At 41.4% G+C, this 13300-nt stretch overlaps 1 protein-coding gene across 5 annotated transcripts; it reads right to left on the reverse strand.

The window, feature by feature from the left end:
• Positions 1–9439: 9439 nt before the first annotated feature.
• Positions 9440–12814, reverse strand: LOC106605206 (ADP-ribosylation factor-like protein 4A). Of its 5 annotated transcripts, none has more exons than XM_014200598.3 (2): positions 12676–12814; positions 9440–10875 (listed from the first exon to the last, which is right to left on the reverse strand). In XM_014200598.3, exon 2 carries the CDS (start codon positions 10773–10775, stop codon positions 10173–10175), a length of 603 nt encoding a protein of 200 aa, XP_014056073.1. In that variant the 5' UTR covers positions 10776–10875; positions 12676–12814; the 3' UTR covers positions 9440–10172. The 5 variants fall into 5 exon arrangements, with proteins under 5 accessions (XP_014056073.1, XP_014056071.1, XP_014056072.1 ...); XM_014200596.3 differs by lacking the exon at positions 12676–12814 and adding an exon at positions 11884–12625; XM_014200597.3 differs by lacking the exon at positions 12676–12814 and adding an exon at positions 11255–11794.
• Between the last annotated feature and the right edge of the window lie 486 nt (positions 12815–13300).

Below are 13300 nucleotides of genomic sequence, written 5' to 3' on the forward strand. Positions count from 1 at the left end.
TCTGTATTACAATCTCTATTGAGCTCATGTTCAAGGGGAGATAGGTACTGAACTGTCCTTGCCCTTGATGAGGGTGGATGATGGACAACCCCTAACTGTTCTCTGTGGTTTCAGGGAGAGGTAAAGGTGGAGCCAGCCCTCTTTTGAAGTGTCTCCACCCTGAGTCAGATTGTCTTTCTCAGCACAGGGCCTCACTGTGTCAAAGACCCAGACTGCATAGAGACAAAACTACATTGTGTTCAGCCAGTGTAGCCAGAGAGATATACTGCTAATGAGCTTCCAGTCTACAGCCTCAGATCTGGCACTGGGAGCCTCAGCTAGAGTTTCAACTACCATCAAAAAGTCATTATCGCTGTGCTTTCATTTCAGAAACAAAGTACTGCTCAAAGGAATCTGTTTGTTTGATCCCATGGTGGGCGCCTGGGCGGAGCAGCTTCTTACGGAACTGCGGAGAGTCAAGTCCCTTTCAAAGAGACAGACGAATTAAACTTTTATCAAGTTATCTTGACGTTCTCTCATTCAAATGGGACATTCTTTGGTTATGAGGAACACATGAAATAGAATAGTTATTGTATATATTTCTTTATGTGTGTAGCAATTCAAGAAATACAAACGCTTTTGTTTAAAGGCGTTAGAAAAGGTCTACAGTATTGACCTTGTTTGGAAGTGGTGAGAGGTAAAAATCAGGAAAGCGACTGTGACCATAGCAGTAGCAGGAACCACCTGTGCTCATGCAGTAGAAAGTGATAATGGTTTCCCACAGAAAATAACAGGGAAAAAACAGCCATAATTGATCACAAGGTGTTCTGTGTTCCTCAGGTTGGCAGAGCAGCAACTGTTGGATGCATGTCCATTCTAGCATGCCAAGTCTAATGCATTGGGCAAGATAATCACTATCCACTCAGTCCTCTCACTGCACGTTGTTGCACTTGTAGTTCTACCTATTCTTACCGGAGGCATTCAAAAAGTAGATATTTGTTGGACTGTTAATGCTTAGATCAAGGACGAACCAAGATGTGTTCAAGGTCTTGGGTCTAATTCAAAGAACAATACGTAATAGTTTACAACATACTGAAAATGTCAAATTCATATGAAAGTGTTGGTCAGTGGTGTCAGAGAGCTGCATATGGGTCACATGTCCCCTATAAGGACATAGCAAATTACCAGTAACGAGAGGATTAGCCTCTTTAAATGGATTATCAGCCATATCTAGGGAGATAAAACCACAGCTTTACTAGTGAGTCCACTACAGCTTATCAGGCCCTTCACCTCCCTCAATGCCAGCAGCTTCAAGGCCTATAGTATGCCAAATAATTCTAATTACACTAAACATACTGTATATCTTCACACTGGATAGGTCACAATTGGTCTATTTAATTGGCTCAATTAATTAGCAACTTGCACTTGTCCATTATTCTTTGGTAACATCCTGATTGTGACTTATCAAATAGCAGTCATTGATAAACAGCATATTAACATACAGTCGTGGCTAAAAGTTTTGAGAATGACACAAATATTAATTTTCACAAAGTCTGCTGCCTCAGTTTGTATGATGGCAATTAGCATATACTTCAGAATGTTATGAAGAGTGATCAGATGAATTGCAATTAATTGCAAAGTCCCTCTTTGCCATGCAAATGAACTGAATCCCCCCCAAAACATTTCCACTGCATTTCAGCCCTGCCACAAAAGTACCAGCTGACATCATGTCAGTGATTCTCTCGTTAACACGGGTGTGAGTGTTGACGAGGACAAGGCTGGAGATCACTCTGTCATGCTGATTGAGTTCGAATAACAGACTGGAAGCTTCAAAAGGAGGGTGGTGCTTGGAATCATTGTTCTTCCTCTGTCAATCATGGTTACCTGCAAGGAAACACGTGCCGTCATGATTGCTTTGCACAAAAAGGGCTTCACAGGCAAGGATATTGCTGCCAGTAAGATTGCACCTAAATCAACCATTTATCAGCTCATCAAGAACTTCAAGGAGAGCGGTTCAATTGTTGTGAAGAAGGCTTCAGGGCACCCAAGAAAGTCCAGCAAGCGCCAGGACCATCTCCTAAAGTTGATTCAGCTGCGAGATCGGGGCACCACCAGTACAGAGCTTGCTCAGGAATGGCAGCAGACAGGTGTGAGTGCATCTGCACACACAGTGAGGCGAAGACTTTTGCCTAAGAACACAGACATGAATAAAGAATGTTACCATCACATCCTCCGAGAGCAACTTCTCCCAACCATCCAGGAACAGTTTGGTGACGAACATGCCTTTTCCAGCATGATGGAGCACTTTGCCATAAGGCAAAAGTGACAACTAAGTGGCTCGGGGAACAAAATATCGATATTTTGGGTCCATGGCCAGGAAACTCCCCAGACCTTAATCCCATTGAGAACTTGTGGTCAATCCTCAAGAGGCGGGTGGACAAACAAAACCCACAAATTCTGGCAAACTCCAAGCATTGATTATGCAAGAATGGGCTGCCATCAGTCAGGATGTGGCCCAGAAGTTAATTGACAGCATGCCAGGGTGGATTGCAGAGGTCTTGAAAAAGAAGGGTCAACACTGCAAATATTGACTCTTTGCATCAACTTCATGTAATTGTCAATAAAAGCCTTTGACACTTATGAAATGCTTGTAATTATACTTCAGTATTCCATAGTAACATCTGACAAAAATATCTAAAGACACTGAAGCAGCAAACTTTGTGGAAATTAATATTTGTGTCATTGTCAAAACTTTTGGCCACGACTGTTTTGCAAATAACCCTAATTTGGTTTTCACTCCAAGCAGGGGACAATGCTTGAAGAATTTGGGGTTAGTTGCGAGTGAAGGGTTCATGAAAACAGTGGGAGAGAAAGTGATACGAGGCTTAACTCTGCATGCAACATACAGTAATTGCTGCCATATGATCCATCAGAGAGAGACACAGCGAGAGAGAGAGAAACCTGAGTTGAAGTAAAGAAGAATCCCATTGCTTCCTCCTGATAACAGGGTTTCTCTGCCTGGCAGCCTGTTGCGCCTTCCTAGACAGGAGTGTTCCAGTGCATTGGACACCGATGAGTGAGCACACCAGAGAGAAGCAGTGATGAATGAAGAGAGAGAGCAGGGGCGGCAGGGCCAGGCTCTGTTACCAGGGGTGGGGCACCAGATGCACTGGGTATCCTGACTTTAATTTAGTTTGATTTATGACTAAGGGGGTCAGAGGGCAATAACCGCCCCACGAGGTTTCACTTGTAGAGAGAAAGGGGGTCCCGTCCCCGTGTCTACTTCATATGAAACCTACACTATCATTCTAGTTCGTCTTTGTAATATTGTATATTTGGGTTCACTAGCTGACATATATCACAGCTGTGTTTCAAAACTGACCAAACATGAAACCTTTACTATGAACAGATCAATGTACTTAATTCGAAGTACCCCACCGGGCACAAATTGGTTGAATTTTATTGAAATGACGTGGAAATAACGTTGAATAGACGTCTGTGCCCAGAGGGACCATTCTTGCAAATTACTTTAGCACACACATTTTGGTCCAAAAACATTCTTCAAATCCGAACACAACACTAATGTTCAAATTGCTAGCTGTAGCCTACAAATCAAGCCCTGGCACTGTAAGATAAGGGTTTGAAGATAATTAAATTATTTATCACAGATTCTGTCAGCCCGCTAACAGTTCCAAGCTCTCCGTTTGCCGACAGCTGAGGACAGAGCGAGGGAGATAGATTAACCAGACATCTCCTCTTACTGCCATTTAAAAAAAGAGACACGGAGACAGATAAGGGGTATGCATGAGTGCAGACCCATGAAACACAGACTCCACCGAACCCAATCATTTGCTCTCTTATCTTGACTTTAATGTGGCTTTGGGGCAGATGGTGCACTCGTACAGCCCCCCTCTAATATACCAGAGTACCGAAGCAGAGAGCCTCGGCCTGAAAGCAATGAGCTCCTACAGTGAGGGCCATCCCTGAGTGCCATGGAAATCGAAACAGATTGAGGACCCCTGGCCAGTCGGTGGTGGGCGTAAATGATTGGGCAACATCAATACGACCCCTCCTAGACTCTTAAAAGCGTCTGGTTCCATTATTCAATCCCAATGTTCTTTGTAGTTAATGAACTCCTCCTATAAAGAGTCTTTATGGCACGGCTGTTGAATTACCTTACAGATATTAGGGTGCCCCCACAGTGTCTCAAAAAAGGCTTGCCAAATGTCAACCTTCTGTGTAGAGAAATATAGAGATGTTTCTGGAGATGTCTACACCTACAGTGAATGGTAAGTGAATGGAATTACATTTTAGTCAATTACATTAGCAATTAGGGTTAAGTTGTCAAAAACCTTCTTCTGCACACTGATGTTTAAACAGTTAGGAATTACATTGGATCATAATCTATCACATCCATTAGATATGACATTAGCGACATACTGTATAGAACAAGAATGAAATGTAATGGGACAAAGAGAAAGTTATGCGGGGCAACTGCATTAACTTCTGTATCGTATGACACATTACACAAACCTCTTAAAATAACCCTCTCTTGGATTGCAACTTCATTTTAGGTCTGACATCCTTATGGCAGGCTGACTTGAATATCAATGCGACAGAGAGGGACCTTCCAGACAAAAGCAATGTACAGTTGAAGTCGGAAGTTTGTATACACCTTAGCCAAATACATTTAAACTCAGTTTCACAATTCCTGACATTTAATCTGAGTAAATATTCCCTGTTTTAGGTAGGTTAGGATCACCACTTTATTTTAAGAATGTGAAATGTCCAAATAATAGTAGAGAGAATTATTTATTTCAGCTTTTATTTCTTTCATCACATTCCCAGTGGGTCAGAAGTTTACATACACTCAATTAGTATTTGGTAGCACTGCCTTTAAATGGTTTAACTTGGGTCAAACGTTTGGGTAGCCTTCCACAAGCTTCCAACAATAAGTTGGGTGAAATTTGGCCCATTCCTCCTGACAGAGCTGGTGTAACTGAGTCAGGTTTGTAGGCCTCCTTGCTCGCACACACTTTTTCAGTTCTGCCCACAAAGTTTCTATGGGATTGAGGTCAGGGCTTTTCGATGGCCACTCCAATCACTTGACTTTGTTGTCCTTATGCCATAACTTTGGAAGTATGCTTGGGATCATTGTCCATTTGGAAGACCCATTTGCGACCAAGCTTTAACTTCCTGACTGATGTCTGGAGATGTTGCTTCAATATATCCACATCATTTTTTCTCAGGATGCCATCTATTTTGTGACATGCACCAGTCCCTCCTGCAGCAAAGCACCCCCACAACATGATGCTGCCACCCCTGTGCTTCACAGTTGGGATGGTGTTCTTTAGCTTGCAAGCATCCCCCTTTTTCCTACAAACATAACATTGGTCATTATGGCCAAACAGTTCTATTTTTGTTTCATCAGACCAGAGGACATTTCTCCAAAAAGTACAATCTTTGTCCCCATGTGCAGTTGCAAACTGCAGTCTGGCTTTTCTATGGAGGTTTTGGAGCAGTGGCTTCTTCCTTGCTGAGTGGCCTTTCAGGTTATGTCGATATTGGACTCGTTTTACTGTGGATATAGATACTTTTGTACCTGTTTCATCCAGCATCTTCACAAGGTCATTTTACTGTACTGTTGTTCTGGGATTGATTTTCACTTTTTGCACCAAAGTACGTTCATCTCTAGGAGACAGAACGCGTCTCCTTCCTGAGCAGTATGACGGATGCGTGGTCCCATGGTGTTTAAACTTGCGTACTATTGTTTGTACAGATGAACGTGGTACCTTCAGGCGTTTGGAAATTGCTCCCAAGGATGAATCAGGCTTGTGGAGGTCTTCCATTTTTTTTCTGAGGTCTTGGCTGATGTTCCTTTGATTTTCCCATGATGTCAAGCAAAGAGGCACTGAGTTTGAAGGTAGGTCTTGAAATACATCCACAGGTACACCTCCAATTGACTCAAATTATGTCAATTTGCCTATCAGAAGCTTCTAAAGTCATGACATCATTTTCTGGAATTTTCCAAGCTGTTTAAAAGTCACAGTCAACTTAGTGTATGTAAACTTCTGACCCACTGGAATTGTGATACAGTGAATGGTAAGTGAAATAATCTGTCTGTAAACAATTGTTGGAAAAATTACTTGAGTCATGCATAAAGTAGATGTCCTAACTGACTTGCCAAAACTATAGTTTGTTAACAAGAAATGTGTGTAGTGGTTGAAAAACGAGTTTTAATGACGCCAACCTATGTAAACTTCCGACTTCAACTGTACCGTATGTATCATTTTTCAGAAACATAGTTCAAAGTAAACAAGTTGGTGAGAGACAACAAGTGAACAAAATACTTCACAACTAGCCTATTTAGATTTGAGCTGCCTCCATCAAAATACATTTTTTCCCGCATCCCCTCACCAAATGAATCAGTCCTTTGAGTTGAACCCTTGCTTTACAGGTCACAACTTTCCCTGACGTTTGCCACCAGACAATGGAGCCACTACAAAGCTAAAGGGGCTTCATTCTGCCCCTGACCTAATCCTGCACAAACGAGACGAAAGCCAGATTTCACAGGCTTGTGCTTCACAATGACTAGACTGGCGGGAGTTTTATTTTTTTTATACACATACACACACACACACACACACACACACGTGTGCGTGTGTATGGCCGAATGGCAGAGAGAATGACAAAGTCATCTACACATTATCTCTCTCTCTGTCCCTCTCTCACATAGACAGTCTCCCATACAGATCACAGCTGCCAATGTTCAAGCCCTCTCAGTCACAGACAGAGTTGACAAAGCAATCATCACCTGGACAATGAGCCTTTCACAGAGCCTTCCATACAGGGTAAGGCAGGGGATGCCAATACATGAACATGCAGGCAGCACTGACTTCTATGCATAGTAAAACAGCCCAGATAGGAATAATAAAAATCACATTCACATTCAGTGAGTAGCTAATGAACTAACTCAGAGTTGGCGTTGCCAGCAAGATATCCAAACCAACTGAGCAATATTTTATCAAAATAATCCCCACAAGCAACAACAAGGACAACACAATGGTTATTGGTCTTACTTCCCATGACTTCCAAGACCCAGAATATTAAATTAATCATTTCTAGGAACATATTCATAATAAGAACAACGATACAGAAATGTATAATCCCTAATGAATGGATAATGAATGAATCTATGGGACCAACGATAGATTATATGCCAGAGATCATAAACTACATTAAGCCGCAGGCCGATTTTTTTTCTTGAAAGGATAGTCAGGAGGCCAGAACATAATGACAAATCATTTGAAGACTGCAAATTTGAGGCCCAAACTGATATTTTTTACTAAAACGTAACAATTTCAAACCTTGCTTAGATTTGTATACGATCACATATATCTATTATGCGTGGGAAGACTTTGGAACAGATTTCCAAATTAAAATCACTTGGAGCTGATTTTTTGGTGTTTTTTTTGCTCAGAAAACTTGGGGGGGGGTCAAATAAAATCACCCGCGGAATAAATTTGGTAAAACCCTGTTATATGCCCATCTGGTCCCGTTCACTTTTTTCTCAGTCTCTCTTTTCATGCTTCTGAGGATTAATGGAAAGAGAGCAACCTTACACCAAAGAAGAGCAAGAGCAAGCTTCTCTAGAGCTTTCTGTCTTTCTTTCCCTCCCCTTTTCTTTCCCCTTGCAGGTGGCCCCGTTCACCCTACTTTCAGAGAGGCTGCTAGGACGATGGAAGAATTCACATGTAAATAGGCCACTCGCTCGCTAAGACAGGAAAAAGATGAATCCTGATATGACAACCCTGCATAATGAGCAGCAGAGGAGTATGCATTATTGCTACTTCCCTTGAGTACAGTGTACACAGCTTGAAAATGTATACAGTTAAGAGAAAATATATTTTTACTACACAGGTAAATAAAATATTTCCACAAAAATATTAGATTCCGTCTTGATGTACATTTTCTTGCATTTTGAGAAAGCGAGTTGACGCACGACATTCCTAATCTCAAGGTTAGCTAGTAGAGTAGTGGAATGAGGAGTGGTTTTCTCCTTTCCTACAATTGTCTTCCTAAAGCGACACACAGTTGCCAGCGCAGACGTGAGACAATGCCTTTCCTACAGTGATCCTGTTACTGAGGAGAGGGACTTACTATCGTCACAGAGTTGACCTCAGCCAGGGTCAAGAGGTCAAATAAAACCCCCACCTAGTAGGTGTCCAGGAAACTAGTTTGGAACAGGGATATCATGTGACGACGGGCCATTACAGGGCATGAATGTTACTTTCCCATGTTAGTTTATAATTGAGTTAGCAAAAGCAAAGTGTGAGAAAGAAAACCAGCTTCAGGATTTCCAAAGCTATGTCCAATCCTAATCCCTAGTTAATTACATCAGTGGATCAACGGAAGAGACCCTGCCACCAGGCCTGTATCAGGATCTGACCCCAAAACCAGTCCCATGATCACTCACACTCACTCCCATTACCTCCATTTCCTTGAATGGAGAGCAGGAAATGGGAATAGCAGGAATATGTCGCTGCCATCCAATAGGGTGTCCTTCCTTGGAAAACAAACTGGGAAGAGTTGCGCAACACAGATAAGGAGTGACACCCTCAAGATGAATCTTGGACCTGAGGCCGTACTGTCTGTCTTTCTTTAAAACCTGATGCATATCAATCAAAAGACAGACATTGTAAAATGGTGGTGTAGGTTTAACATTACTAATATCATTTGAATCAGGAAAGAAAGGACAGTGAAATGGCATCTATAACATACAGGACCATTACAAAACAGGTCTAATAATTTTGTCAAATACATCATGAGAACAAAAGAGCAAATTCTGCACTTGAAGTGGAGCATTGTAAAGAACAGAATAACAGGGGCAACATATGCAAATATAGTACTATATTTAGTAGGTCAACTGCTGCTCCCCCTGCTGCTCTACAGTACAAGGTTACGATTGTTCTAAAGGGATGGGTGAGCAACAGGCATCACTTCACTGAGCTATGTGACAACAGCCTCTCCCCATCACAGAAATGCTCTGCCTCCCAAGCCTCCAGTTTCCTCCTGCCCCAGCCTGTTGTACAGGGTATGGCATCTGGCTTGGCATGCAGAGTAGACTGCCCTGACTGCATTGCTGAGCCTCTCGGCTCCAGAAAACATAAAAGGACTCCAGGCCCTATAATCACACTGCAAGTAAACACTCAACCACCATCACCTTAATCATATCCTTCTTGTTTACTTTCAGAAAGAGAAAAAAGGAAGGAGATCCATTATCCATCAGTACAAAGTGTGAGCAACTAAGATTCATTTTTGATTTACTTCAGTTTCTTTCAAATATGACAATCAGAGGACATACATTTTACACATCTCATCAGATCTTCAGAACTCCTCTGAAAATATTATGACGACAAATAATCGAAATAGAAATAGCCTTCATACAAAACAAAAGCAGTGCTGCAAAGAGGCTTTATTAAAGATGAAAACATGAAACACATATCCCATCTATTGTCCATGTGGCCAATAGGGACCCAGTACAGGTGCCTTTTTTTGAAGCAACTAAACTCTTTGTGTAATAAGCTCTATTGGGAAACCTCAAGGCTGTAAACTCCATCATCAAAAAAGGTCATCTAAAGTGCATTAACAAACAGACAGTAGAGGTACACTAGACAGAGAAAAAGCACAAGACTGTACCTTCCTTTTGAGAAGGAAAGAAACATGGGGGGAAAAAATACAAAAGGTACAACATTTAAAAGTAGCTTAGGCACTCTTTACAAGGTTCAAAAGTTCCCTTTGCGGAAGACCACATTTGTCGTCCTCCCACTAACCTTTGTAGAGAAAAGTGACTTATTTTCTGTTCTTCGTCAAACTTGTCATTTTTGAAGTAGCCATTACTAATGGTCTAATACCAAGGATCAAAACCATTCTTTGTAACGACAACTTAAAAATTCCTATATAAAATCATAAACACCAAATCCTTTACCTTCATAGTGCTTTCTCAACCACTAAAAAGCAACAAATACTGAAGATGAAGCAAGAGACTTTGCTGTCTGAGACACGAGAACCTACAGTTTAACAGTGACTGATAAAACTCAGTGTGCCGAGCCTATGGGAGAATTCCTATATACACCCAGGTGCGAGAACATCTCCTTTTGTCCTTCATTTAGTTCATTCATTTCACTCCTTGATCATCTCTTTTTCTTCTGTTGGCGGAGCATCTTTCTCCGTTTAAGGATCATGTCATGGAGTCTCTCAATGCCATCTTTCAGTCCGTCTCCTATGATGGCACAGGTGGGCTGCAGGTGCCAAGGCGTGCCAGGGCCCAGTTCCTTCAACGCTAGCGCCTTTTCAATCTCCGCCAGGCTCAGAGAGTGCCTCAGGTCTTGCTTGTTAGCCACGACTAGAAGTGGCACTCCCTGGTTGTCTCCGGTCTTGGCGATCTTATGGAGCTCCGTTTTAGCCTCCTCCATGCGTTCGGCATCTACAGAGTCCACCACGAATACAATTCCGTCGGTACAGCGTGTGTATGACTTCCACAATGGACGCAACTTCTCTTGACCACCCACGTCCCAGAAATGGAAGGTCACTGTCCTGTGGCCGCCCAAAGACACATTGACCTTTTCTGCGTTGAAGCCTTTGGTAGGCACTGTGTTGACAAACTCATTGAACTGCAACCTATACAGGACAGTTGTTTTACCTGCAGAGTCCAGTCCCAAAATGGCGATATGGAATGACTGAAAGAAGGGGATTCTTGAGAGGAAGGTCTGTGGTTCTGATAATCTATTCCCCATCTTTTCTCATATGGGGAACAACAGGTGGAATAAAAGGGTTGGTCTACTTCTCCAACGATGATTGGCACTGATTATATTCCAATTAGATTGCAACAGTGACCTAAAAACAAAACAAATTTTACTTCAGCCAAGCAAAAAAAGGACACAAATATAAGTCTACCACAAACTTAATTCGACACAGAATACCTATAGACTATATAAAGGTTATCATATCAGTTATCCATGTGTTATTCACTTATTGGTGGCAGCATTTGACCTGAGTACTGCCAAATGCATATGACATTCATTAGACACCCTCAATTATAAAGGCTCAAATGAAAATACAATGCAGAAATACCGGACTTTGTCAAGGTATGCTACACACTTGAATTTTAGGCGGCAGCAATGCACAAGCCTATTGCCAAGGACAGGTGCGTAAATTAATATAAAGTCGATAGTCATACAGATGCTGACAGCCAGAAACGTCACTTGCCTCTTACCAGGCTCTCAAATTGCGGCATAAATCTTTTTAACAGCCTACAACCGTTCCGTCCAGCCAGACATTTTCGTGCAGGGCATCACTTACATCTATCCACTCTGAATATGCGGAACTGTGTTCACGAGGTCCAGTAACATGTTATCCAATGTTCACAATACAGGGATTCCGATGGACTGTCGCGCAGTCAGCAGCGTCCTATTATTTTACAAGACGGTTTCATTCCCATAGAATAATACTGCAGTGCAATTTGTGGAAAACCCTACTCATGTTCTAGCAAACGATTGGTTTAAGGGGAAGTCCATCAATAATGTATCCTCTCAAACCACGCCCATCACCTGTTGCTGTAACGTCATTATTCCAGCCAATAGATTTATTATACTATCATTACGCAATACTATGCAACATGAACAATGCCTAAAATAAAAACGTATCTGATAGTAGGCTAGTTCAAAGTCTAAACATAATATTTACGAATGGTTATTAACATAACATAGCAAGCCAAGCATTCTGTAGGCTATATTCGTAAAAGTCGAAGTAAAAGAAACTAAAAGTAAAAGAAAAGTCACAAAATAGTTTGTGAAACGAATGTATTAAAATAAACAACTTATTGAACTATAATACAATGCCTACCTTAGCGTTTTTTTGTGCTGTGTTGGTGTGTCGCGTGTGCCTTGGTTTGGGTTTTGATACAGGCTAAACAGCGCCGCCGCCGTCATGCGCCCTTTTCTGTTTACTTTCAAACTGATTGGTCAATAGTACAAAATGTATCCCACACATACTGAATTTAATGACAATAATCACAGAATTAATTGTATAAATTATAATCCTGCGGTATCTATTGAAATAATGTTAATTATATATATTTAAAAATAAATACGGTAGCCTATGTTTTTATAAATAGCGCCTCATTAAAGTTCACATTTAAAATGGTGAAGGTATGGGTTTGGTTAGGGACGTCCCAGGGATCCCGGATCGCACTATCCGTCTTGTCAGACGGAATCAGGTGCAAAATGTCCAAAATTGTGGAATTTATTTACAGGTGCAGAAGGTTAGCTTCCTTTTAGACAGAGTGACGACAATTCCTCACACAGCTGAGTTTAGCAGAGCCCCAGCTGGAACAACATGCCACTCCAGCCTAAATTTTCCCGAAAATTACCCACTTGAGGCTAATAAGGTAACAAAAAAAATAACCCAACCCTTAACACTGGGATAATCCAAAATGAACATAAACTGGTATTTCCTCAGTTTAAATAAATATCTCACTCAATAGCCTAATTAATACTTAACTAGTTTCAATATCACTAGCAAATACATAATACATTTCAACACATCAGGACATAATGTCACATAAATATTCAACGAAGAAAGATATTAGGCAAACACCCATCCACAAACAACATTGTAATTACTAAACGCAAGCACCTGTTGGATAAAATGTGGACGTGACCAAAGCGCGCCATCCAGGTCGAACCAGTTTACAAACAATCGAAATTGGCGAGTACAGATAGAGGAAGAGAAAGAGAGGCCCAACTCGCTGGAAAATCTGCCTCCCTACAGCAGGTGGCGTTAAATGGTTTATTTGATCGAATAGAAGTTTTGTAATGCTTAAGTTGTTACGAGTGTACTGTTATAAGTAGGACACGTGACATCCCGGCAACTTTGAAAAAAACAAACACTTCATATTGGAGTTGTCTCGAGATTAAATACAGGCGGTTGACGTCAATGACCCTAATCAAATATTTAAAAAACGATTACAATAATGTGATGTATCCACCAATTCAAAGAAAGGATAGGCGGGAGCTAGACAGCCCTCCATGCCCTTTGTGGACAACGGTTTTGTTAGGGCAGAGGGACATGTATCTTGTCAGCACTAACCCTAACCCTAACCCTAACCCTAAATATGGAGTAATTTTTGCTATCATTCTTTTTTTTACATCCGTTATTAGACAGTGGCAACAATGATGATTATGAACATGGTCTTTTGCATGCTAATGCCTGCAATGCAGTGAAGAAAACGATATGACAACAATAACGTCTAATGTAACTG

The sequence above is a fragment of the Salmo salar genome, chromosome 05, assembly GCF_965601325.2.
Source record: "Salmo salar chromosome 05, fSalSal1, whole genome shotgun sequence".
Taxonomy (NCBI): Eukaryota; Metazoa; Chordata; class Actinopteri; order Salmoniformes; family Salmonidae; genus Salmo; species Salmo salar.

Bases quoted from the DNA above. Each gene is read 5' to 3' on its own strand.
- LOC106605206 (XM_014200598.3), bottom strand. From the start codon at position 10,775: ATGGGGAATAGATTATCAGAACCACAGACCTTCCTCTCAAGAATCCCC.